At 36.5% G+C, this 21,453-nt stretch overlaps 1 protein-coding gene across 1 annotated transcript in view; it reads left to right on the forward strand.

Annotated features, from left to right (window-relative positions):
• Positions 1 to 21,453, forward strand: part of LOC145694664 (uncharacterized) — a 47,187-nt gene that overhangs the window by 21,981 nt on the left and 3,753 nt on the right. The window contains exon 2 of the mRNA XM_081771136.1: positions 197 to 2,362. Within this exon, the coding sequence (XP_081627262.1) occupies positions 2,292 to 2,362 (71 nt within the window). The 5' untranslated portion in view covers positions 197 to 2,291. The remainder of the gene's footprint in view (positions 1 to 196; positions 2,363 to 21,453) is intronic.

Genomic DNA, 21,453 nt, shown 5'->3' on the forward strand with positions numbered 1-21,453 from the left:
CACAGTATACAGGGCTGCAAACTAGTCAGTAAAGTCAGTAAAAGTATGCCCAATGATGGGAAACTGAGAGCCAGTTTTAATGCTTTGTATGGATGTGGCATATTGCTTATGTAAAGATTTCAGCTCTTTCATAGGCAGCTACATACACATAACAGCACCACTCTTCTTTAATTTCATTTGAAATTTTTTGTTGCAGGTCGCATTAATTATTGATTTTTGAAGAAATATTTTGTGAAGTCAACGAAGTGTTTGTTGAAGGTTTCAGATAGAGTTTCAGTTTTCACAGCTGCTCGGTGGGGAGAAGGTAGCTAATTTTAAAACCAATTAATTATTTGATATATTATAGCCTACTTCATATTTTAAATGAGGATTTGATGTCAGTAATGTCCGGTATTAAGTCAGTAAATTTTACCCGACAGCTAGTTTGCAGCCCTGAGTATATTATATATATAATACATATATTATTATTTATTTGTGTGATTATTACCGTTGCACATATCTTTTGAGAGAGAATGAGGAAAATAAGAGGAGAGACTTATTTAAAAACTGAGCGATGGGACTGAACAATAAATTCAGATTTGAATTTTCTTCAGAGGTTGGAAAATGATAAGTATAAAGGGTATTGCTCTTTTGTTTGAACAGTTTTGATATTAGCAACACGAGAGTGTCTTCAGTTCGATCTCATGCCAAAGGCAAAAAGCATATTGAAAGAGTAAATTCTTCAAGTTCGAGCAAAAAATACTGTTTCATATGGTATTTGCCAAGGAAGAAACTACAAACTGTTTTTGTGAATGCTGTTCCATCAATTACAAGCTCTGTTCCAGTGAAAGCTGAACTTTGTGAAGTGCGAACTTCAGTTGTAAATAACGCACATACTTGTTTTATTGATAACAAGACCACAACATTCAGTACTTGTATTATGAAATCACTACTTGTACTTGTATTACAAGTAGTCTTAATAATTTTATTATCAAAGATGAAGTTATTACTGCAAAAATATTGGGCTGTTAATCAAGTTACCCATTCTTCTGGTAGAAGTTTTGGCATTTGTAGTGATGTTTTTAAAGTGATGTTTCCCGACAGCGAAATTGCGAAAAAGTTCAAGATAAACTTGGATACCTAGTTACATATGGACATATTTCCAAAAAGAATTGGCAAACGTTTTTAAAATAGGGTCCTTTCTTCATCAACATAAAATAGGTATGTTGATGAAGAAAGAAAAAAAAAAAAAAAACATTAGAAAACTTTGTAAGCATAAAAAGTTTTGTAAGAAATGACGTGCTCACAGCACAGTTGGCATTCATGCGTTCTATTTCTCTTGAACTAGAACAGTATCTCCCCAAATATCAGAGTAATGATCCTCTTCTCCTTTTATGTTCACTGATCTGAGTACTATGCTTCGACACGTGTTGGGAATAATTATAGAGAATCAGATTTTGGAGTCGGCAAATACTAGTAAGAAACTTCTCTCAATTTGAAGAATACAGTAAACCTGAAGACCTTCCGTGCTGTTGACATTGGATTTACATCCTCAGCAGCTTTAAAAGGTAAGGTAATAAAAGATGGGAAAGTTCTTCAGTTCCGTGGAGACTGCAGAAAATTCCTTGTTGATATATACAAGAAGATTTTTGTCAAAAGCCCTCTTGCTTTCAAGTGTGTTAGAGGTGCCAGCTACTTCAATCCTGCAATTATGAACAATTCGTCTATTAAGACTTATAGGGTAACTGCTGTACTAGAAGTTCTTGTTAAGGTAAATCAATTTGTAACAACCCGTTTAACCGGTTGTTTACATTGGTGCTGTTGATGATAAAGTTGGCCCCCGTATAGTGCTACTGTACCAGTCATGTTGTTCTATTATTCTCGTTTTATGTTGTCATATTGTTTGGTAATTATAATTTGTTTTCTTTGTTGCTGGTATGGAGGCATGTCCGTAATATTGGTACAGATGAGATATATCTATTCAACCTAATTTATGATATGAAACACATACCAAAATTTTAATCCAAAAGCGAATATTTCTCTCAAGTCGGTTACTATAGATTTAGTTTAAGTTACGGCATGATGCGTAAGAGTTTTTATTCCTATCGTATACGATATTCTTAAAACGAGCTTAATATCTAATTAAACCTAATTATTTAAAATTTATATTACCTTGCTTATAAACCTACAACTTCCGCTTCGTTGCAGTATGTGCCATTCTTTTGTTAATAGTAGAGGGGTAGTTCTTGCTATTACAGCAAGAGGGCGTTTGAATCGCTATTTGGTGCATACGTAATGCTGGTTTTTGTAAAATGGCGTCTAAAAGGTTGATGAAATTTCTTGTTGCTCCGGCAACAAGTAAACATCGACAAGGAGAGAATAGGTGAGTTCTCAATTTTATGCTATACGTTATTTTCAGTAATTAGAAAATTAAATTTAATATATAAAATTACGGTTTAGGCGGCTAGGTTCCTGTACTGCGATATAATTGTTATAAAATTGTCTTAGTTTATAGTCGAGTATATGATATTGAAAACGCGTTTATCAAGGCCTGGTTCCGAGAGAGGGAAGACGCAGTTAATTCTAATGTACTAGTGTGGTTAGACGGTGGCCGTGTCAGTGCTCCAAAAATTTTAGAAATTTCGTAACAAAACATTTATTTCGGACTATAACCTTGGTGAAATCATTGTTTTTGCCCAACCTAGTTTACTGTTTTTGAAAAAAAAAAAGAAAAAAAAAATAGGAGGTTGACTTAAAATTAGTAGATAACCTTCTTTCGGCAGAAGGCCACCGAATATCACCTCCGCCATTACTATAATTATAAAGTAATGAGGCAGGAGGTATATTTGTCGAAATCCGTTGCTTCGGACTACGAGAGCTACTTTCTATAAATCTTAGAACGTCAAACTGGTGGCTGAAGAAAGGGAATCCGATGTTTCAATTCAGAGGTTGGACGAATCATAGCCTCTCCTGCATAATCCAAGATTGAGGGAGCCAGTTTGTGTAAACTTCTAGCGAAAGGCGTTGGAGAAGTGGTAATATCAAAATTTCCTTTCTAATTCTAGACAGTATGGTAACTTATGGAATGAAAATCTTCGCAACCAATATGTGCAGATAAGTAAGGGTGCGTCACGCGTCTTCGTAGCTCACCACATTTTTGTCCACTCCTAAGTATATTTGATAAAATCGAAATGTAATCGAATCATTAAACGTGCTACTTTTAATATGTCCGTTTGGTAAAATTGTCTTGTGAAAGTGTGTGTTTTTATTATGTCATAGATTAGGTTGACTTGGTAGAATTTTACTTTGACCGTTCCTATGAATATGTTTTATCTCATTGTAGTTTAGGTATAATTTTACTGTGACCATGTCCCTGAATATGTATTTTCTCGTTGTAGTTTAGGTACAGTTTTACTTTGACCGTGCCTATGAATATGTTAGTTTGGTATAAAAATTTTCTGTTCGTGATTGCTGAATCGGTTGTATAGGGGATAACGAACTCATATGCGGCATTAATTTAATTCTTACGTGCTTATGTGTATTGTAATATGTTAAGTCGATCCAGGGTAATATTTAAACAGTAAATTTTTAGTGTTTTCTTTTTGGTTATAATATTGTAAATTTTGTCTTGTGTTAGGTTAGATCAATTCGGTTACTCACATATTTCGTAGGTTAGGTTGATTCGTCTTGAATTTTATTTCGATCGCATTAACGCATATTTGTCATGTCGCAGGTTAATATAGGTTAATCTAATGTAACTCAACTTGCCACTCTTCAACTAAAACTATCTATACATATAGGATAGACTGATATTCGTTATGTGGATGCATCACTTTTAATAACGAATTGTGAAGCTGAAATGTTAAAAGTTTTGAGAATGACGTTCTGGTATCATTGACGATATGTAGACCCTGTCACATAGATGTAGGTTTTTTTCTTTTTTTTCTTTTCATTGATCATTTGTAAATATTTCATCTTCGCTCCATTAATAGTAGTGCTCGTAGTAGTAGATGTGTTGCTTAACTGATGCATAGGCAAGAGTAGCTTGGTATATGCTACTTACTTACATTCGAATTGAAATGAAAGTATAATAGTAGTGGTACATGCTTATGTCTGTTGTTATATTCGAAATATGAATGACAGGAGTAGTTATTGGTTAAATCGAACGAACGTCAATATAATAATAATTTTGTAAAGAAGTAGAGAGGATGGATCACTGATATGTCTGGGTTAATTTTTTTTCTTTCCTTGATTTATCATGATTTAACGTGTACTAATGAAGAGTGCTGAAATTTTGAGAATCCAGACAAGAATCTTGTGCTATAATAATGTAACAGCATAATCACATAAAAATATATACTTGAAATACTGCGACATAGGCAAATATTCGGAATAACAATGACTTTGATATTAATTATATATATATTTATTGATTGCTGAATAGAAATTCGAATGCAAAATTTTATTTTTAACTAAAGTTTGACTTTTGGATAAAGGAAAAAAAAAATGAAGAGAGACAATTTGTGTCATTCAGCTCCGGACTGATTGTAAGTGCAAACTTCATTATTTCGAATGTCCTCTGTTAAACGAATATTCTTGCTACTTTTTCAAAAAGTTAATATTTGTTACTGTGTAATTATTTATTGATTGGCAAGAATAAATAGTTACAATAATCTGGCTTTATAATTTCGAATAACTGCTCTTAGATTTAAATCCATACAGCTCTAAATGTACATATGTAGGTTTATATATATATATATATATATATATATATATATATATATATATATATATATACATAGTGTGAAGTTGTAGTTCAGTAACAGCGTTAGAATTTTCACTCTTGGTTTTGCCGTTGAAACAAGAACTTGAAATCTTTTGATATCTTCCGTTGCGCATATGAATCAAATATTCTATTATAAATTTTGTTAGGTTAAATTAGCCCTAGTAGATAATAATTTCATTTCTGATAAATGTAAATGTATGATACATTTTATAGGTTAGGGACAGTTAGGAAAATCTAAAGCTAATACAACCTGATATTTTTTTTTTTACTATACTCTGAAATTGGTATAGCTATAAATTGTCTAGTATGGAACTGATATTGCAAACCGAGACTACTTAGGGCCCTATTAGAGTAGGCCACTGGTTGCGCAACTGGTCGAGCAACCAGTGGACAGAACATGTGGCGGGACATTGAAATATATAGAGCCTATTACACTAGGGCAACTAGTGGTGCCACCAACAAATCGGTGGACGGTTGGTTGCGAGCTCAGCAACTGCCCGGGAACCACTAGTGGCGCGGAACACACTTGGGTCATTGTTCTTAACGTAGCGTATTACACTAGGCCACTGATGGTGCCACAGTAGCAGGTTCAAAAGTTGTTTGATCATCGGCGCTCGCTCTGTGACTTATAAGACCGCAATATGTTGTCACTTTTGTAGTGTTTTTGATTAGAGAGAAATGGCAAGTGACAATGAAGGTGGTGACGGAAATGTAATGAAGAAAACCAGAGAAGACAAAATGCAGGAATTAGGCAAACTGATAGTTCTTTGAAGTTCTAGTACCTATTTTTAGGTACTGAAGGAGTGTCTTCATTATTCGATTAACCCGCGATCAGTCGCGCCTTATGGAGCAACGCCATCAGTCGCATGTATAGTTTTTCTAACGCACCATTTTACCTTTAATATATTAAGATACTAATTCTGGGCACAGACGTTTTCAGCATTTGTGAAGTGTTGTAGACAGATTGCACAGAAACAACAAAATAGGAGTAGGGGAGGTATTTTAAATGTAACTTCAGTGAAAATAAAGAGAAGTAAAAGTTACAGCGAAAAATGTATTATGGTTAGATTTTTTCTAACGGCGGGACCAATCGCGGGTTAAAAGAGAACCAATAAAGCTTTTTATTACATTTTTCGTTTGCTTTTTCGATTCTAGAGGCATTGCAAAACACGTTACGTATGGTTTCACGCCTTTCTGCGTCGAGACATAAGAGATGATGATGTCTTAACTTTAATAAAAATACTTTTTGTTAGGCCTGTTTTTATTATTTTTTGGCGGGCTTACTTTTGCACCTACTAGATTGAAATTTTGCACAAACATTCAGTCCACCAAGTAGCATCTATTGGATTTCTTTTAAGATCTCAGTGTTAACGCAGGAGGGTTAAGAGGCGCAAAAATGTAAAGAAAAGGGATATTTAACCAAAAGCTCCACTTTTTCGCGACTTTCCCGCCTCAGGTACATGATGGTGACATGTAAATGATGTAATTTGAAAGGATGTTCTATTCTAAAGAAAATGAGGTCCAAAACATGATCCTAGGATAAATAGGCATGTCTCAGGAAAATTTTACCTGAGGTCAGGGTCTTTTGCGGTAATCTTGGGCATTGTGAGGATTATTGGTAAATATTTTTTCCGCCCTTATTCAAGATAGAAGCTTGAAATTTTGTACACACATTTAGTATACACCTTGGTATTTTAAAGTTAATATTCAGGTGTCTGCGTTAACACGGAGTACAGAGGGCTCAAAATTTAGAATTTTTTCCCAGAGAAAAATCCCGATTTCTCTCAAAATTTCCCACCTCAGGGACATGATATGGAAATGTGAATGGTACCGTTTAACCCTAGATTAGGCACGTGGATGACAGGTCCCCCCAGTGATTTTTGTCTCAAATTTGCATCACTGTGTTTTGGTATTCTAAGTTGTGCCTTTCAGTAGCTGAAGGTTAATTATTGATGTTTATTGTGGTGGCAGTAGTACACTTCTCTTTCCCGTCTACAGTTTGTAAGAAATAAATTCTCTCTGCAACAGCGTATTTGGGTGACAATTGTCAACCGCTCGCCTATATACGTAACGAGTAAAATGTCAGAACGCCGGAAGACAAAGAAAACACAAGATAAGAATGTTGCCCTGCAGTGGCTTGAGGAGAAAGAGGAAAAGTCGGATGTATGTTATGATGAGAGTGATTATGGAATTTATCACGTAATTAAGTGCAAGTGATCACAACACTGAATAGGAACAAAATGATCCATGGTGATATTTTTTGATCTTATAAAGATATGTGCAATTAATGCACTTTGCATCCTGAAATTCAATACAAGTTCACCTCCATTGTCACAAAGAAGTTGTTTTGGAGGATACCACCTGGAAAATGATGAAATTTAAACTTATTTTTAAAAACCCGAAATTTTAAAGGGGTAGACAATAAAGTGAACACTAAGGATTTTATTTGTAGTTATCCGGACAAAAATAGTCGAATAGTATGTAAGATAGACTTTTATCTTACCTTGACATCAATATTGGGTGTACGTACACTTTCTTCTATTTTCGCCCTCTCTTTTTTATCAAGAGGGCAATGAGAAGCATGCTCTCACTCACTGAAGGCATTTTCTCATGAAAATATTTGTCTTGTTTTGGTTGCACCATTGGTGGACGATACGCAAGAGTTTGGTGGCGCCACCAGTTGCGCAACCAGTGGGCTTATGTAATAGGGTCCTTAGGTTTCTCATCAAAGGAAAAAGTAGTGAAGTGTCTCAACAACTTTCATCCAAAAACTGATCGATTAAACTGTAATCGACTATAATCTAGTCGGGTCGCTGTTCGGGTACCATTTATTTGTAATCAGAGTCTAGTCTCTGTTCGGGCAGCCAGGGAGTATTTTCTTTAGACCTGGACTTAATGATGAGGTGGGCTTTAGGCGCCGAGAGGTTCGGATGTCTCGTCTGGGAAACCTCACGGACGATCAGACGGTCATCCAGGCCATAACGCACGCAAACATCACTCATACACACAAGGAAAACACACTGGATAAATGACACTATACTTATTTATTAGAATACTATTAAAAAGAAAATAGACAAGAGAAACGATCGCAACACCTAACACTGAATATATATAATTATTTCCTTTATTAAAATCACACATTACTTTTTCACTATACTGTAGCCCTTTATCATTTTGATATATATATATATATATATATATATATATATATATATATATATATAGACGGAAGATTATAATTGAAATTTCACTATAAATGCTTTTCTCACACCATTGACGCACTTGGGGAATTAGCACTGGGGGAAGTGTTGCCGGGATAATCCCACGTAGTAACCTGGTTGCTGCTCCAAACAGTCCTGAAGAGTCGACATGAATCTTCAGCAAAATCATTTAGTCTCCAAAGTGGAATGCTAATGTTGGAGGGCGCGTTTATAACTTTACGCACTAGGTATATGAACCTGGGACTTATTAATTGGCTAACTCTAACTCACTCTATGGCCTATGGAACCCGGAGGTTTAATGCCGCGTTCACAAAAGCTCTCCACTGTCTTCTATCCTTAGCTAACTGCATCCAGTTTATACTTTGTATTCCAACTTATGCGAGATCCATCTTAATATTGTCCTCCCATTTGCGCCTAGGTCTTCCTAATGGTCGTTTTCCGATTGGTCTTCCAGTCAAGACTTTGAAAGCGTTTCTACTTTCTTCCATTCTAGCTACATGACCCGCCCACTCAAGCCTCCTAGACTTCACGACCCTAACAATGTTGGGTGAACCATATAAATTATGTATTTCCTCGTTATGAAGTTTCCGCCATTCCCCATTCCCGTTCGTCTTGGGTCCGAATATTCGTCTCAGGATCTTTTTCTCAAATACATTCAGTTTATGTTCTTCCCTCAGAGTAAGTGACCATGTTTCGCACCCATACAGAACAACAGGCATGATTATCGTTTTATATATTTTAAGCTTCAAATTCCTCGACAGAATTCGCGACGATAAGAGATTTTGAACCGAATAGTAACATGAATTTCCTGCTTTTAGTCGACATTTAATTTCTCCGTGAATGTGATTTTCCTCTGTTAATATTGATCCTAGATATTTGAAACTATCCACTTTATCAAAAGTATTATTTAATATTTTAACGCATCCATAATTTGCTGTATTCCGGTCCCGCCGCACTTCCATGTATTTAGTTTTCTCTGCATTTACTTCTAAACCCATGTCCCTGCAAGCGTTTAATAAGATCTCTGCATTTCTTTCTATTGTTCTCCTATCATCCCCTATTAAATTTATATCATCAGCATATGCCATAACCTGGTGAATACGGTTCAACTGTAGGCCCTGGTTGCTATCTTTGATTTTCCTTATAGCGTATTCCAGAACGAAGTTAAATAATAATGACGACAACGCATCTCCTTGTTTCAGGCCATTTTCGACGTGAAAGCTCGTAGACAAAAATTTTTCTACCCGGACTTTACTTTGGGATTCATTTAAACATATCTTAATTAATCTAATTAGCTTTCTCGGTACTCCAAGTTCTGTAAGAACGTTGTATAATGTTTCTCTCCGAATCGAGTCGTACGCCTTTCTAAAATCAATAAATAGTTGATGTACCGGGGTATTGTATTCCCACTTTTTTTCGAGTATTTGGCGAATGGTAAATATTTGAAGGGCTCGGTGCAATAAGGAGCTAACCCTCACTTTTGTCAAAATTGAGATAAACAGTGTACTACATTAGGCATGAAGGTCTGCTTCATTCATCAACAGATGGTGCTTGTGCTGTGTCGTCATCGCGCGCAATTACGTGATATCCTTCTTGAGAAGAAACGTACAAGCGGAAAGTTGTGTGCAACAAGGTGTTAAGCCACAGGAAAATGTCAGTTATCGAGAATGTTATGCAGAGCACCTCCGCACATATTAGTGTTTCTGATGAAGAAGATGGCCCCCTACTCGGTGAAAACAGCTTTGATGACCCAGAGTATGTGTTTGGAGTGTCAAGCAACAACAGCACCGACTCTGAGGTAAGAAACGAGTTTTATTTTTGTTATTTTGTTAAAATGTTGGTTAACACCTTATTGCCTCAGATATAGGCTTGTAAAAAACGGTCTTTAAGTGTGAGTTTTTACGTGCATCTTAATACGCAAATCAATTCCCTATGCATTCGTCAGGACTCTAGCGAGTTGGTACAGAAAAATCTTGAACTTTTTCTGATGACAACAGCTGCTAATATAATGAATGTTGGTTAGCGCCATATTGCTGAAATAATTAACCACAAAGAAAGCGACATTACACATGTACATTTTTCTCTGATTATGACAAATTCTGACAATGTAGCGTCAAGAACGGTGCTGTAAATGCTATGAAATGAGAAAGGTAATAAAGCAATCATGTCAGGACAGTGTTGCCACAGTCCTAGGTCTGAAGGGAGCTGAAAAATAGTACCAAATTGAAACAAAAAGGGTTGAATTTATTCCAGTGTAATACATGACTCTGTAACACGAAACTAAAATAAGTAAATTTCTAGACCTCCCCCCCCCCCCTCTTTCAAGGGTCCAAATCAACGCGTCGATACAGATCTATAAAACGGAGAAATGTTCGGGTATCTTTATATACGTCAATATGGCGTAATTAGAAACAACTTACCGCGGTAAGGCAGGAATTATGTCAATATATTTTTCGTGCTATTTTCGTTTGGTGTAAAATCTTTGCAACGACGCATAAATTATAGACTTATTTGAGCATAGGCTGGTTTTCTTCAGAATATTCAACACTTGGTTCAACGTATTTGTGTGTTATTATTATTATTATTATTATTATTATTTTAAGAATATATTTCCACAACACTGTTACTTTCTCGTCTAGTTCATACGGGGCTCGGATGCGCCAATGTATCGTCATTTATTTCCTGGTATAGTTTCTAGCGTTAAGCGATGCAACGTCAAAGAATGAATGTCCAACAGCATTTTTTAAGAGTCCAACACACAGTATGAGTACTGTAAAATGTAGGAAAAGTCTTATTGACATTTTTGAAAATGTGAGAAGTATTTGTTACATTGGGTACAATTGGGTACAATTGTACCAACTTTTTCACAAAAGGGGATGAAAATGGGCCGTTGAATGACAAAGTGCTGAATTTGGTACAATTGCACCAAGTGTGACAACACTGTGTCATGATAAATGATCAGAATTGTTTTGTCATTTTCAATAATGAATTTGTTTCGAATATGTATGATTTTCGAGTGGATTGTACAGTCAGTGACAAAAGTTCTTTCCATTTCGTAAAATTATTTTGGGAATAATGCTAGTGTGGCTGGAATGTACAGAAAATTACAGTCTTTTCAATTTGCTAAAAATGTATTCAAATTTCCCTTACATTCTGAAGTTATTTACGAAACAATTTTCATCAAATGGAAATAATTTTTGTTACTGACTAGGATTTTTGCTAAATTTCGCGCACGCAGAATAGCAGTGGGGTTGAGACGTCATATCGGTTTAGAAATACAGTAGATTCAATAGCACTATGGCCAGAATATTTTCATTAGGTATTTCTAATTTCCTGTTGTAAAGAACCTAGTGTGTATTTATTAAAATCGTACTCTTATCCTTTTCAGAATGACCTTCACATCACAAGGACGACAGAGGGATCTCCAATCAAACGTCCTCCAGCCAGAAAGAGACGATGTGAGAGGGATAACTGGGAGAGAGTGAAGCGTAAGAGAAGAAGAAATAAAGGGGAGCAATATACCTCCAGTCATTCGAAGGATGTTGTTTCAGCCAGGAAAGTGGGTGAACCATGTAAATGTCCAAAAAATTGCTGGAAAAAAATTAAAGGGGACATAGAGTTTATTTTTCATTCATTCTGGGACTTGGCTGATTATGCAACACAAAACACCTACCTCATGCAAAATATGAGAATTCAGAATACGAAACGTTCCTACACAAAAGGACAATCTTCGAGGAGATCATTCACGTTTTTTTATAATTTGAAAATTAATGGTGTAGATGTTAGTGTGTGCAAGAAGGCCTTTCTTGCAGTTCATGGACTTCACCGCAGCAGAAAACGAATACAGCTACTTCAGGAACAAATCAAGGGTGGAAACATCACAGCCAAAAGTGATGGAAGGGGTAGGCATCACAACCGGCCAAATGCTTTTACAGAAGCCAGTTTGGAATCTGCAAGGAAGTTTATAACATCCATACCGAAATATGCCAGTCACTACAGCCGGAGCCAAAACGCGAACAAGCAGTACCTGGACTGCGATCTCACGATAAATTCTCTATATGAGACAAAGTATATTCCGTGGTGTGCATCTCAGCAGACAACGTCCATTAGTTCTGACAGATTCCGAAGGCTTTTTTGTGAGGAATTTTGTATAGGGTTTAAATTACCTAAGTCAGACACTTGTTCCTTTTGCGACTCGAATAAAATAAATTTGGATCATGCTAAATCTGTACATGACGAAAACGAAGCCAAACAGTTAGAAGCCAGTAGAGCGCTACACCTAGCTAGGGCAGAAGCCGCTAAGGAGAAACTCACCTATCTCTCACAGCTTGCTTCTTCAGATCCTACGAAATATCATGTAATCTGCGTTGATTTACAAAAGACCCTCCCAACTCCAAAATTAACGGTTAGTCCTGCTTTCTACAAGAGAAAACTCTGGAGTTATAATTTCGCAGTTCATGATTGTGGCTCGGACATTGGCTTTATGTTTCTCTGGAGTGAAAATATAGCTAAACGCGGTTCCTCTGAATTTCTAGTTGCATACTTAAATACATTATGGGAAATAACGTGCAAAGTGAAGAACTTCATATTATTAGTGACAATTGCAAAGGGCAAAATAAGAATTGGACCTTGATTGCCTTATATGAAGCACTGCTTCGGTGTGGACGATTTAAGAAAATTTTTCATCATTTTCCAGTCGTAGGCCACACACAACTGCCATGCGATCGTGATTTTGGCCGCATAGAACTGTACGCACGTAGGCATCACCCCATTGTGTATACAACAGATGAGTGGGCACATGTAATCAGCAGTGCCAACAGAAAGAAGAAATTTCATGTAACTCGCATGCAGCAAACCGACTTCAAGGATTTCACACCACTTGTGTCATCAATTTCCAAGAAAATAACCACAGACACCAAACAGCCTCTCAAGTTTTCAGATGCAGCCGTGTTTAAGATGGAATCAGCTACTCCCTATGTTTTGCATGTAAGCTATTCGTACCAGAAGGAAGCACCTGTATGGACTACGTGCAACCTAAAGAAACGAGGCCGCCCACAGCCAGATGTGAACCTCAACGATTTGCCATGCAAGTACCAGGAAGGAATTCCTATAGATATCCGGAAATACTCTGATCTAATGTCTCTGTTGGAATGGATCCCCCCAATATACCATAATTTTTATCGTAGCCTTGTTCCGACGGAAGTAGCTGGAGAAGAGTGTGTAGAAATGTTGGATGGACTTGATGATTGATGCATAAGAAGGGTCAACCTTGGTTGAATTCAATGTAATTTGTGACCTGCAATAATATGCCACTATTTCATGTCAGCGCTAAGAGCATTGTGACTGACTTACATATTCATTAAACTTGTAAAGTATTTAGTTTTCCTTACATACTTCAGTTTGATTTTTCATTATTATGTATATTTTTTGTTAACAATATAATTCTTGTGCATTTATGTTAGTTGTTATCCCACAGAACTGACTCCTAAAATTCTGATGCAATAAGGAGCTAACCAACAATGAGTAATATTGAATTACAAAAAGAACAAATTCAACCTCTTTTCATTTTAATTGTACATAATTGTATGTCTTTATATAAACTAGAAACTTTAGTGAAGCTTTTCGAATGAACTGCACAACATAAAAATAATAATTCCGATTTATGGATTTTTTCAAACTTTCAAAAGCTATTATCTCGGAAACAACTTTTTGAGGGTTAGCTCCTTATTGCACCGAGCCCTTCATTTATTTGGTCGATAGTTGATCGATTTCGTCTGAATCCGCGCTGATAATCTCCAATAATTTCATCTGCGTATGGGGTCAGTCTTGCTAATAAAATATTTGAAAGGATTTTATAGGATGTTGACAGAAGAGAAATGCCTCGATAATTATTACAATCAGTTTTGTCGCCTTTCTTGTGAATTGGAACAATGATTGATTCTTTTCACTCTTGTGGCAATTCTTCCTTGTTCGAGATAAGAAGAATGAGTTTGTGTATCTTGTTCCACAATTTTTCGCCTCCAGCTAAAATTAACTCAGCCGGAATTTCATCTACACCCTGAGATTTGTGTTTCTTTAGTTTCTTTATAGCGGTTTCTACTTCTATTCGGCTGGGTTCTGGAATATACAGTTCTGCGGTGTGTATCTCCTTTTCTCCACGCACACTAGTTTTTGGTTGCGTGTTAAGCAAATCGTCAAAGAAATATTTCCATCTATTTAAGATGCTATCCGTGTCAGTGAGAACTGTACCGTCAGATTTCTTTAATATATAAGCACGAGGTTGATAGCCTTTCTTAAATTCGTTGATTCCCTTATACATGTCCCAGATCTTTTTAGTTTTACTATTATCTTCAAGTTCCTTTATTTTAGCTTTCAGAAAATCGCGTTTCTTTGTTCTAAAAGTTTTGGAAGTTTCCCGCCTGATATCTGCGAAATTTTGTGTAGTTATTTCATTCGGGTTTTGTAGCCAGCGTAATTTTGCCTGTTTTCTCTTCTCTGCTAGTTTTATGCATTCCTGGTCGAACCATGGTTTGTTCCTAGGTATTTCCGCGTGTCCCAATTTTTCTTTTGCTGAAATTTTAATGCTATCTCTAATTTCAATCCAGGTATCCTCAACACTAGTGCACTCCGAATCTTCTAAAGCCGAGAATCTATTCGAAACTTCAATCTGGTATTTCTCTCTTACCTGGCTCTCTTCTAATTTCTTTAAATTGAATCTCTCCGTTTTCGGACAATGAATATTACCTTTATTCAACGATAACCTCTCTCGTATTATCGCTGCTACCAGGTAGTGGTCAGTGTCACAATCAGCCCCTCTAAACGATCGGACATCAATTATGCTAGATTGCCTTCTTCTATCTACTAAAACGTGATCAATTTGATTATGTGTTTTCCCGTCTGGTGATGTCCAAGTGTATTTATGAACGTCGCGATGTGGGAATTTTGTACTCTTCACGATTAGGTTTTTTAATGTTGCAAAGTTCACGAGTCTATCACCGTTGTCATTACTTTCCTTATGCAGGCTTTCCCTATAATCGGTTTGAAAATATCCTCTCGTCCTACCTTCGCTTTGAAATCCCCTAATAAAATTTTAATATGGTATCGCGGGAGTTGGTCAAATATCCGTTCCACTTCTTCGTAAAAACTGTCTTTTATATCGTCATCCTTATCTTCAGTTGGGGCATGTACATTTAAAACAATAATATCACACCACCGTCCCTTAAGAGTAATAAAAGAAAGTCTGTCAGTAACAAATTCAACCCGTTTAATTGCTGGTAATATACGTTTATGAACGAAAAACCCTGTTCCTGACTGGTGATTTTTATTTCCTTTCCCGTAAAAGAACGTAAATTTTCCGGAATTCATAGATCCATTTCCTTTCCACTTAACTTCCTGAACCCCTACTACTTCCATCCTGTATTTCTCTAACTCACTCGTTACGGATTTTAACGCGCCTGCCCTATAAAGACTCCTAATATTCCATGTTCCAAATCTCATGTCCATTTTCTTTTGCTGAGGTGCCAAGTTATCAGTCCTTGTCCGAGGCTTTTGTGAATATTTCTGAACAAGTGCTTCTTTTTTTTTTTTTTTTTTTTTTTTTTTATATACAGGATGTGGTTGTTAGCCCTACCCAAACCCCCAAGCTGGAGGACCACTCCTAGTCGGCTATCCGCGACTGCTTATTCAGTATATTCGCAGCTAACCTCTATATCTAGAGGCGTCTCCTCGATCCGCAACCTGAGGACGCGCCATGCCGTGGTTGGTGCTAGTAATAAAAACAACGCCCTTCACCGGCTAATAGCTTATGTCCCTTAGCAGAATGTTATACTTGATGCTTGACGCGACGTGCGTGGTTGCTGCCTTGAAACCTGGAATAACACTCCCGGAACGCAAAGGTTCAAGATACGAGCTGCAATGGTTTATGGATCAATGTTGGCAGTTCATTCTCAAAAACACTCAGGTTAAATCACCTGAGTGTAGATACATGCAAATAGAATACAAAAAAAATGTTAATTTTAGTCTCGACTGGCCACGACGCGCGAGACATTGCGATAACTCGAGCGTGTGAACGTACATATAACAAAATGCTAAAGCGATATGGCTGGCGACGATCAGACTTGGCCACCTTGTCTACTCTGATCTGCTCCAATCTACTGCAATATTTCCATGAACGATTAAAGAAAGCACTTAATTCAGTTCCAAATAACTGTAGAATATATACTGTGCATATTAATAAGTCAGGGAGAAACACTGAGAAGGTTCGTTGCTTACTGAAACGTTCTCACCACAAAGCAATGTTTTAAATATATATATGGAAAAACGATAAAACACTTCTTTGTCCAGTTGCGTGGGAAAGAAGCAATTCCCACCGAAGAAAAAACTTATTGGCGTCGCAGAATAAAGTATAAATCGAAAAAATAATCACTGTATTTACGAAATATATAGAGCGTCAACAAAAAATACTTCTCTAACCTGGTGGCGGTTATAGGACTATTTCTACGGACCGCCTATTTCCAACGCAATATTTCCAAAGAAGTGCTCCAGTTCACACAAAAAGTACTGGTTTTGTTTCACGGCAACGCTGCTACTAAAATAGGTTTTCCCATAAACAAAGAATGCCTAGTAAACAATTTTCATAAAAATAGCTTGATTGCACAGCGTGTGGTGTATAATGCAGTATATGCAGCTTGTGTGGTATTAGGTGTTAGTGTTTCGAAGATGATGATCAATGCGTCCAAAAATACATCAACATTGAGAAATGAAGCTTTAGAAGAGAATCTGAAGAGTGTAGATAACAATGCAGCCAAAAGAAAGTTAGCAGCAGAAGAAATAGAATTGAATTAGAATTAGAATTGAAGGAACGATGTGCTAAGGAAGAAACAGAAGAACTGAAAAAAATACTTTCTTAAATGCGAGTACCTTTTGAGTGTAAGGTATAATTATTGGGAATTAAAAATTAATAATTCACGAATTTGTTTTAAAATGTATACTGTAAACTATATATCACAGTACATAAAGTTTTGTATTACATACTTTATAAAGTACTATGTACAGGCTAATAATGTACTAGTTTCTTCTGTGTTGCGTATAAAAGTGGTTGATTTCATATATGTCTGCGTATGACTTATTATTTTGAGCAAGATTTTACTTAGAATAAGCCTGGTACAGAATATTTTATGTAAAACTGGTAATTTGTCAACAAATACTTTTTTGTAATTGTTTTAATAGCCTTAGAAACAATGTTGTATTCATTGAGATTGTAAATTTTTCCAAAGCAAGAGTTTTATACATTTGTAATTAGACATTTAAAACAATGGGTGGTGAGGGGAGTGGGAAGCCCTTTAAAAATCTTCAAAAATAATTTGTATTTCAAAAAATCAAGGCAAACTAATTTATTACAAATAAGGTATTCTTTTGATGGTAAAACAATTACAAACTTGAAATAATCAAATGTGTGATTATTCGTAAAGAACTGTAAAAAATCATTGTATTAGGTACTGGAATTTTGCTGATAGCTACACTGAATATACTGGAATTTTGAAAGTGAAACTCAGTAGACAAAATTAGGCTTAATATTGTTCTTTGTTTTACTTCATATCTAACTTTTATAAATTCACTCGTGAAATTTCCAATTTTGACAACTTGAAATATGTTATTTAAGTAACTATAGATAACCCCAAGGAAATGGGCGGGTTGCGCGCCGAACAAAAAGTGGACGTAGGGAGCAACAGCCAACGAGCATCCTACACACTTGAGACATTAACATTTGTCTCGCTCAATTACTGTCAAGATTTCATGTTTCGTGCGCGTTTTGAAGTTTGGTACATTTAGATTACTTCATATTTTAATTTCTGTGATTTGTGATGCTTGTGCCTTTCATTTGTATTTACTTTATTTCCATTAATGTGTAAGTATTAATGTTTTTTGTGTAGTGTTAGTGTTACTTGAAATACATTATGGATGAGCTTCCCGGTCTATCAACTGAGTGTGTAACGCTTAATAAATAAATAAATAAACCTGATCATCGAGAATTCTCGAAGAAAATTGTAGACAATGTTTACGATTTTTTGAAGAAGTTACCTGACGAAAATGTAAGAAGAAATATTGATTGGTGAATATGTCAAGAACTGGCTGCTAAAGCCTGTTCAACGAATAAATTGTGAAATTATACTTAATGGACACTTTCATTCTATTAAGAAAAGAAAATGCAAGTCGAACAAACCCCGCTACAGAGCGAACGATGACTATGAAAGGATGTCGTGACACGAACTGTTCTCGAAGTGTACGATAGAAGTGAGTTTCCTACCGCAGACAAGCTTCGTATTCGCCTTAACAAAAGATAAATTTTTCAGGGTCGTTGGCATCTATATACCGAGTATTGCACAAGTTGAGGTTTAGGTATAAGAAATGCAACGATGGTCGACGTTTCCTAATGGAAAGAAGTGATATTGTGGCACACAAGGCTAGTTTTCTTTTCAAGATCTTCGTCAAAATCAAGACACAAGACCAAGGATTTATTTAGACGAGACATGGATTAACCAGAAACATACCAAAGCTTACATTTCGCCAACAAGTGACAGCATAGGTGGACTTAAAGTCCCAGGTGGAAAAGGTGGTGGGCTAGTTATTAGTCACGCTGGAGGAGCTAAATTTGGATTCATTGATATTTGTAAATTGATTTCTAGGAGCAGAAAGGGAGGTAATGGAGATCACCACAGCGTGATGAACAAGACAATATTTAAGGCGTAGTTTGTTCAACTATTGAATAGTCTAGAAGAGGGTTGTATAATTATAATAGACAGTACAAAATACCATTCAACGTTAACTGAAAAAAAATCCTTACACCTCAGCTAACGAACCAGAGATCATCCAGTGGCTAAAAACACGAAGCATTTCCCACTTAGGTAGAGAAACAAAGGCCGAGCTATTGTTAAAAAAGCATATGAGCTCGACGGAATCGCTCTCCAGCATGGTTACGAAGTTATCAGACTCCTTTCCTTCCACTGTCAATACAACCCTGTTGAGCTGATCTGGGCAAAAGTGAATGGAGAAATAGCTGAGCGTTAAAAGACATTTAAATTAGCTGACATACAGAGGTTAACTTAAGACGTTTTGGATTCGATGAGAAGAGCTATTAGGAGAAACGCGTAGCCCCTGCGGAAAAGCTGCAAGAGAACGATTATCTACGTGAATGTTCAAGGGATAGGATTCTTCATCCAGTTGTTATCAACTTGAATGAAGATAGCAATAGCGATGATGACAGCTCCTCTTACTTTGACCATGGAGAAAACGAGATAAGTGACTTTGAGGTTGAAGAATTCGGTTAGTTTTAACTTTTAATATTTTAAAATTCTTTGTTTTGAATTGCTTCGTTAAAGTGGACTACGCAGTGTTCACGGTGTGTTACCAAAAGAAAGATGAAAAACTTTCGTCAGAATGACCGATCCGGAGTTTAAACTGAAGACCAATGAATTGCAAGCCAAACAGTCTTCTGCGCTCGATTATTCAACACATTTGCACTGATAGTGTAATGTCGCAAATTATCTCATCACCTATGTGAACCTGAATAAAGTTCTTTCTTTGGAGATAAGAAAAAAATAACGAATACCTTTTTAATTTATGCAAGGTTTGAATATGAAATGTCACTGTACACTTAGATGTATATAATGTTGAAGCTTGGTTACAACAGAGCGTGGGCTTTAAGCTGTGGCTCGCTAATGTGTTGTTGTCTACTTATTCCTCCAACAGGAGGGGGAAGAAAGTGACACATGAGAAGAGAGGATTGACAACAGCAAGCTGTATGGTGCGTGGTCCCTGGTTCGATCCCAGCTCGCGCCGTGTGGACTTTGTGGTGGACAAACACCGTGCTCGTAGGTTTTCTCGGGGTTCTACCGTTGCCTTCCACTTTCTTCATTCCACCCTTTCACTCATCTCTCATCATTACTGTCTCCTTTAGCCTAACCGGCATACGCGTGGGACGTAAAACTGAGATTTCATTTTTTCACTAGTGCTATTTTCAGATTTTCGGGCAAAGTGCCTGTTTTTAAATTCATTATATATATATATATATACAGTACCGGCTAAGAGTGCGACCGATAACTGGTATTCAACGAAGTCATCTTTGGCCTTCGGAAAATGGCGAAGTTTTTATGGCAGTAACGGGTCATCATGAACTAACTTTATGCTTCCCCCAAAATCGAACTTCTGCAATTCAAAGTGTAGATTTAAGAAATGTGCAAAAAGGAACTTTTGTTACATACATATATGTATGATAACCAGTGGTGCGTAGAAGAAAAATTATGAATAAATCATGAATTACGTGAAGTTGACTTGCTGTTTATGCTTCCACATGGACCTTCAGCATTTGTGACTATCGACAATGTGCTACGCAGGGGCGGATCCAATACGGACTTCTGGAAGGGGCTGGTGGTGGTAGTAATACTGCTACTTAGAGCTACTTTTAAGAGCTCCAAACTCTGAGATCTGTTTTATTTATATAGAAAATTAAAAAGTTTCTTCCCTCTAGATCCACTCCTGGACGAGTTGTAAGTGAGCCAACACCTATTGGAGCACCTGCACGCTTACATGCTATTATCGAAGAAGACACCAACCAAGCAAATGATTGGTCCATGTGAAGAAAGAAAAAAAAGTGAATTTTTTTTTCCGAAGACCATTTTAAGTGAGTGAACTTGAAATATGTGCGTTTCGTAATCGTTATTTCCACCTCACATTGTTTCAGTTTAAGAAAACGGAGGAGTAGGGGGAGGCTCATTTTGCTATTTCAGAAAGCCTCCTTGATCAAAATAATAAAAAAAAAAGTCTAGAAAATATTTTATTCTTCATTTAATGAATGTGAACCACAAACATCATCAAATCATTGCACTTTTATTGTTCTCAGTGTTGCTAACTGTGACATCAAAGTTAACGAAACTTCCCTAACCTTAAAAGGCTGCAGTTAATTAATGAAGCATTGGTCAAGAATGGTATTTGGTGTGTTTATTATTCATATAAAGCTGAACCATCTGACAAAATTTCAGAATTTTAAAAGATGGTGTTTTCGAAAAAATAACGCCCAAAATTGGCGATTTTTCAAAATTTTACAATTTCTCGAATTTTTTGCGACAAAATGGTTGCACACAGAAGCGATACAATTTTTTCCCGGAAAGCTGGTAGCTTCGTCTTACGAACCGCGAAAACCGTAAAATTCGTACCGGAAGTGCTCAAAAAAAATTCGCGAAGTTCGACTTTTCAGATAAATTGACGTCCATTTGTTAATTTATGTACAAAAAAGATGCGCATGCGCAAAGCAAACTATAATAAAATATAGTTTATTTATATCCCTATGTACATACCACAACAAGAATTATAACTCTACCTGTCTCCATAGTCAAATGGTGAGGCTCCGAAGTTGACCATTTTCCATGTCTTCTACAATTCATAAATTGTACTCCCCGTCTTTGATGGCCC

Source organism: Thermobia domestica, chromosome 9 (genome assembly GCF_964235325.1).
Source record: "Thermobia domestica chromosome 9, izTheDome1.hap1.1, whole genome shotgun sequence".
Lineage (NCBI taxonomy): Eukaryota > Metazoa > Arthropoda > Insecta > Zygentoma > Lepismatidae > Thermobia > Thermobia domestica.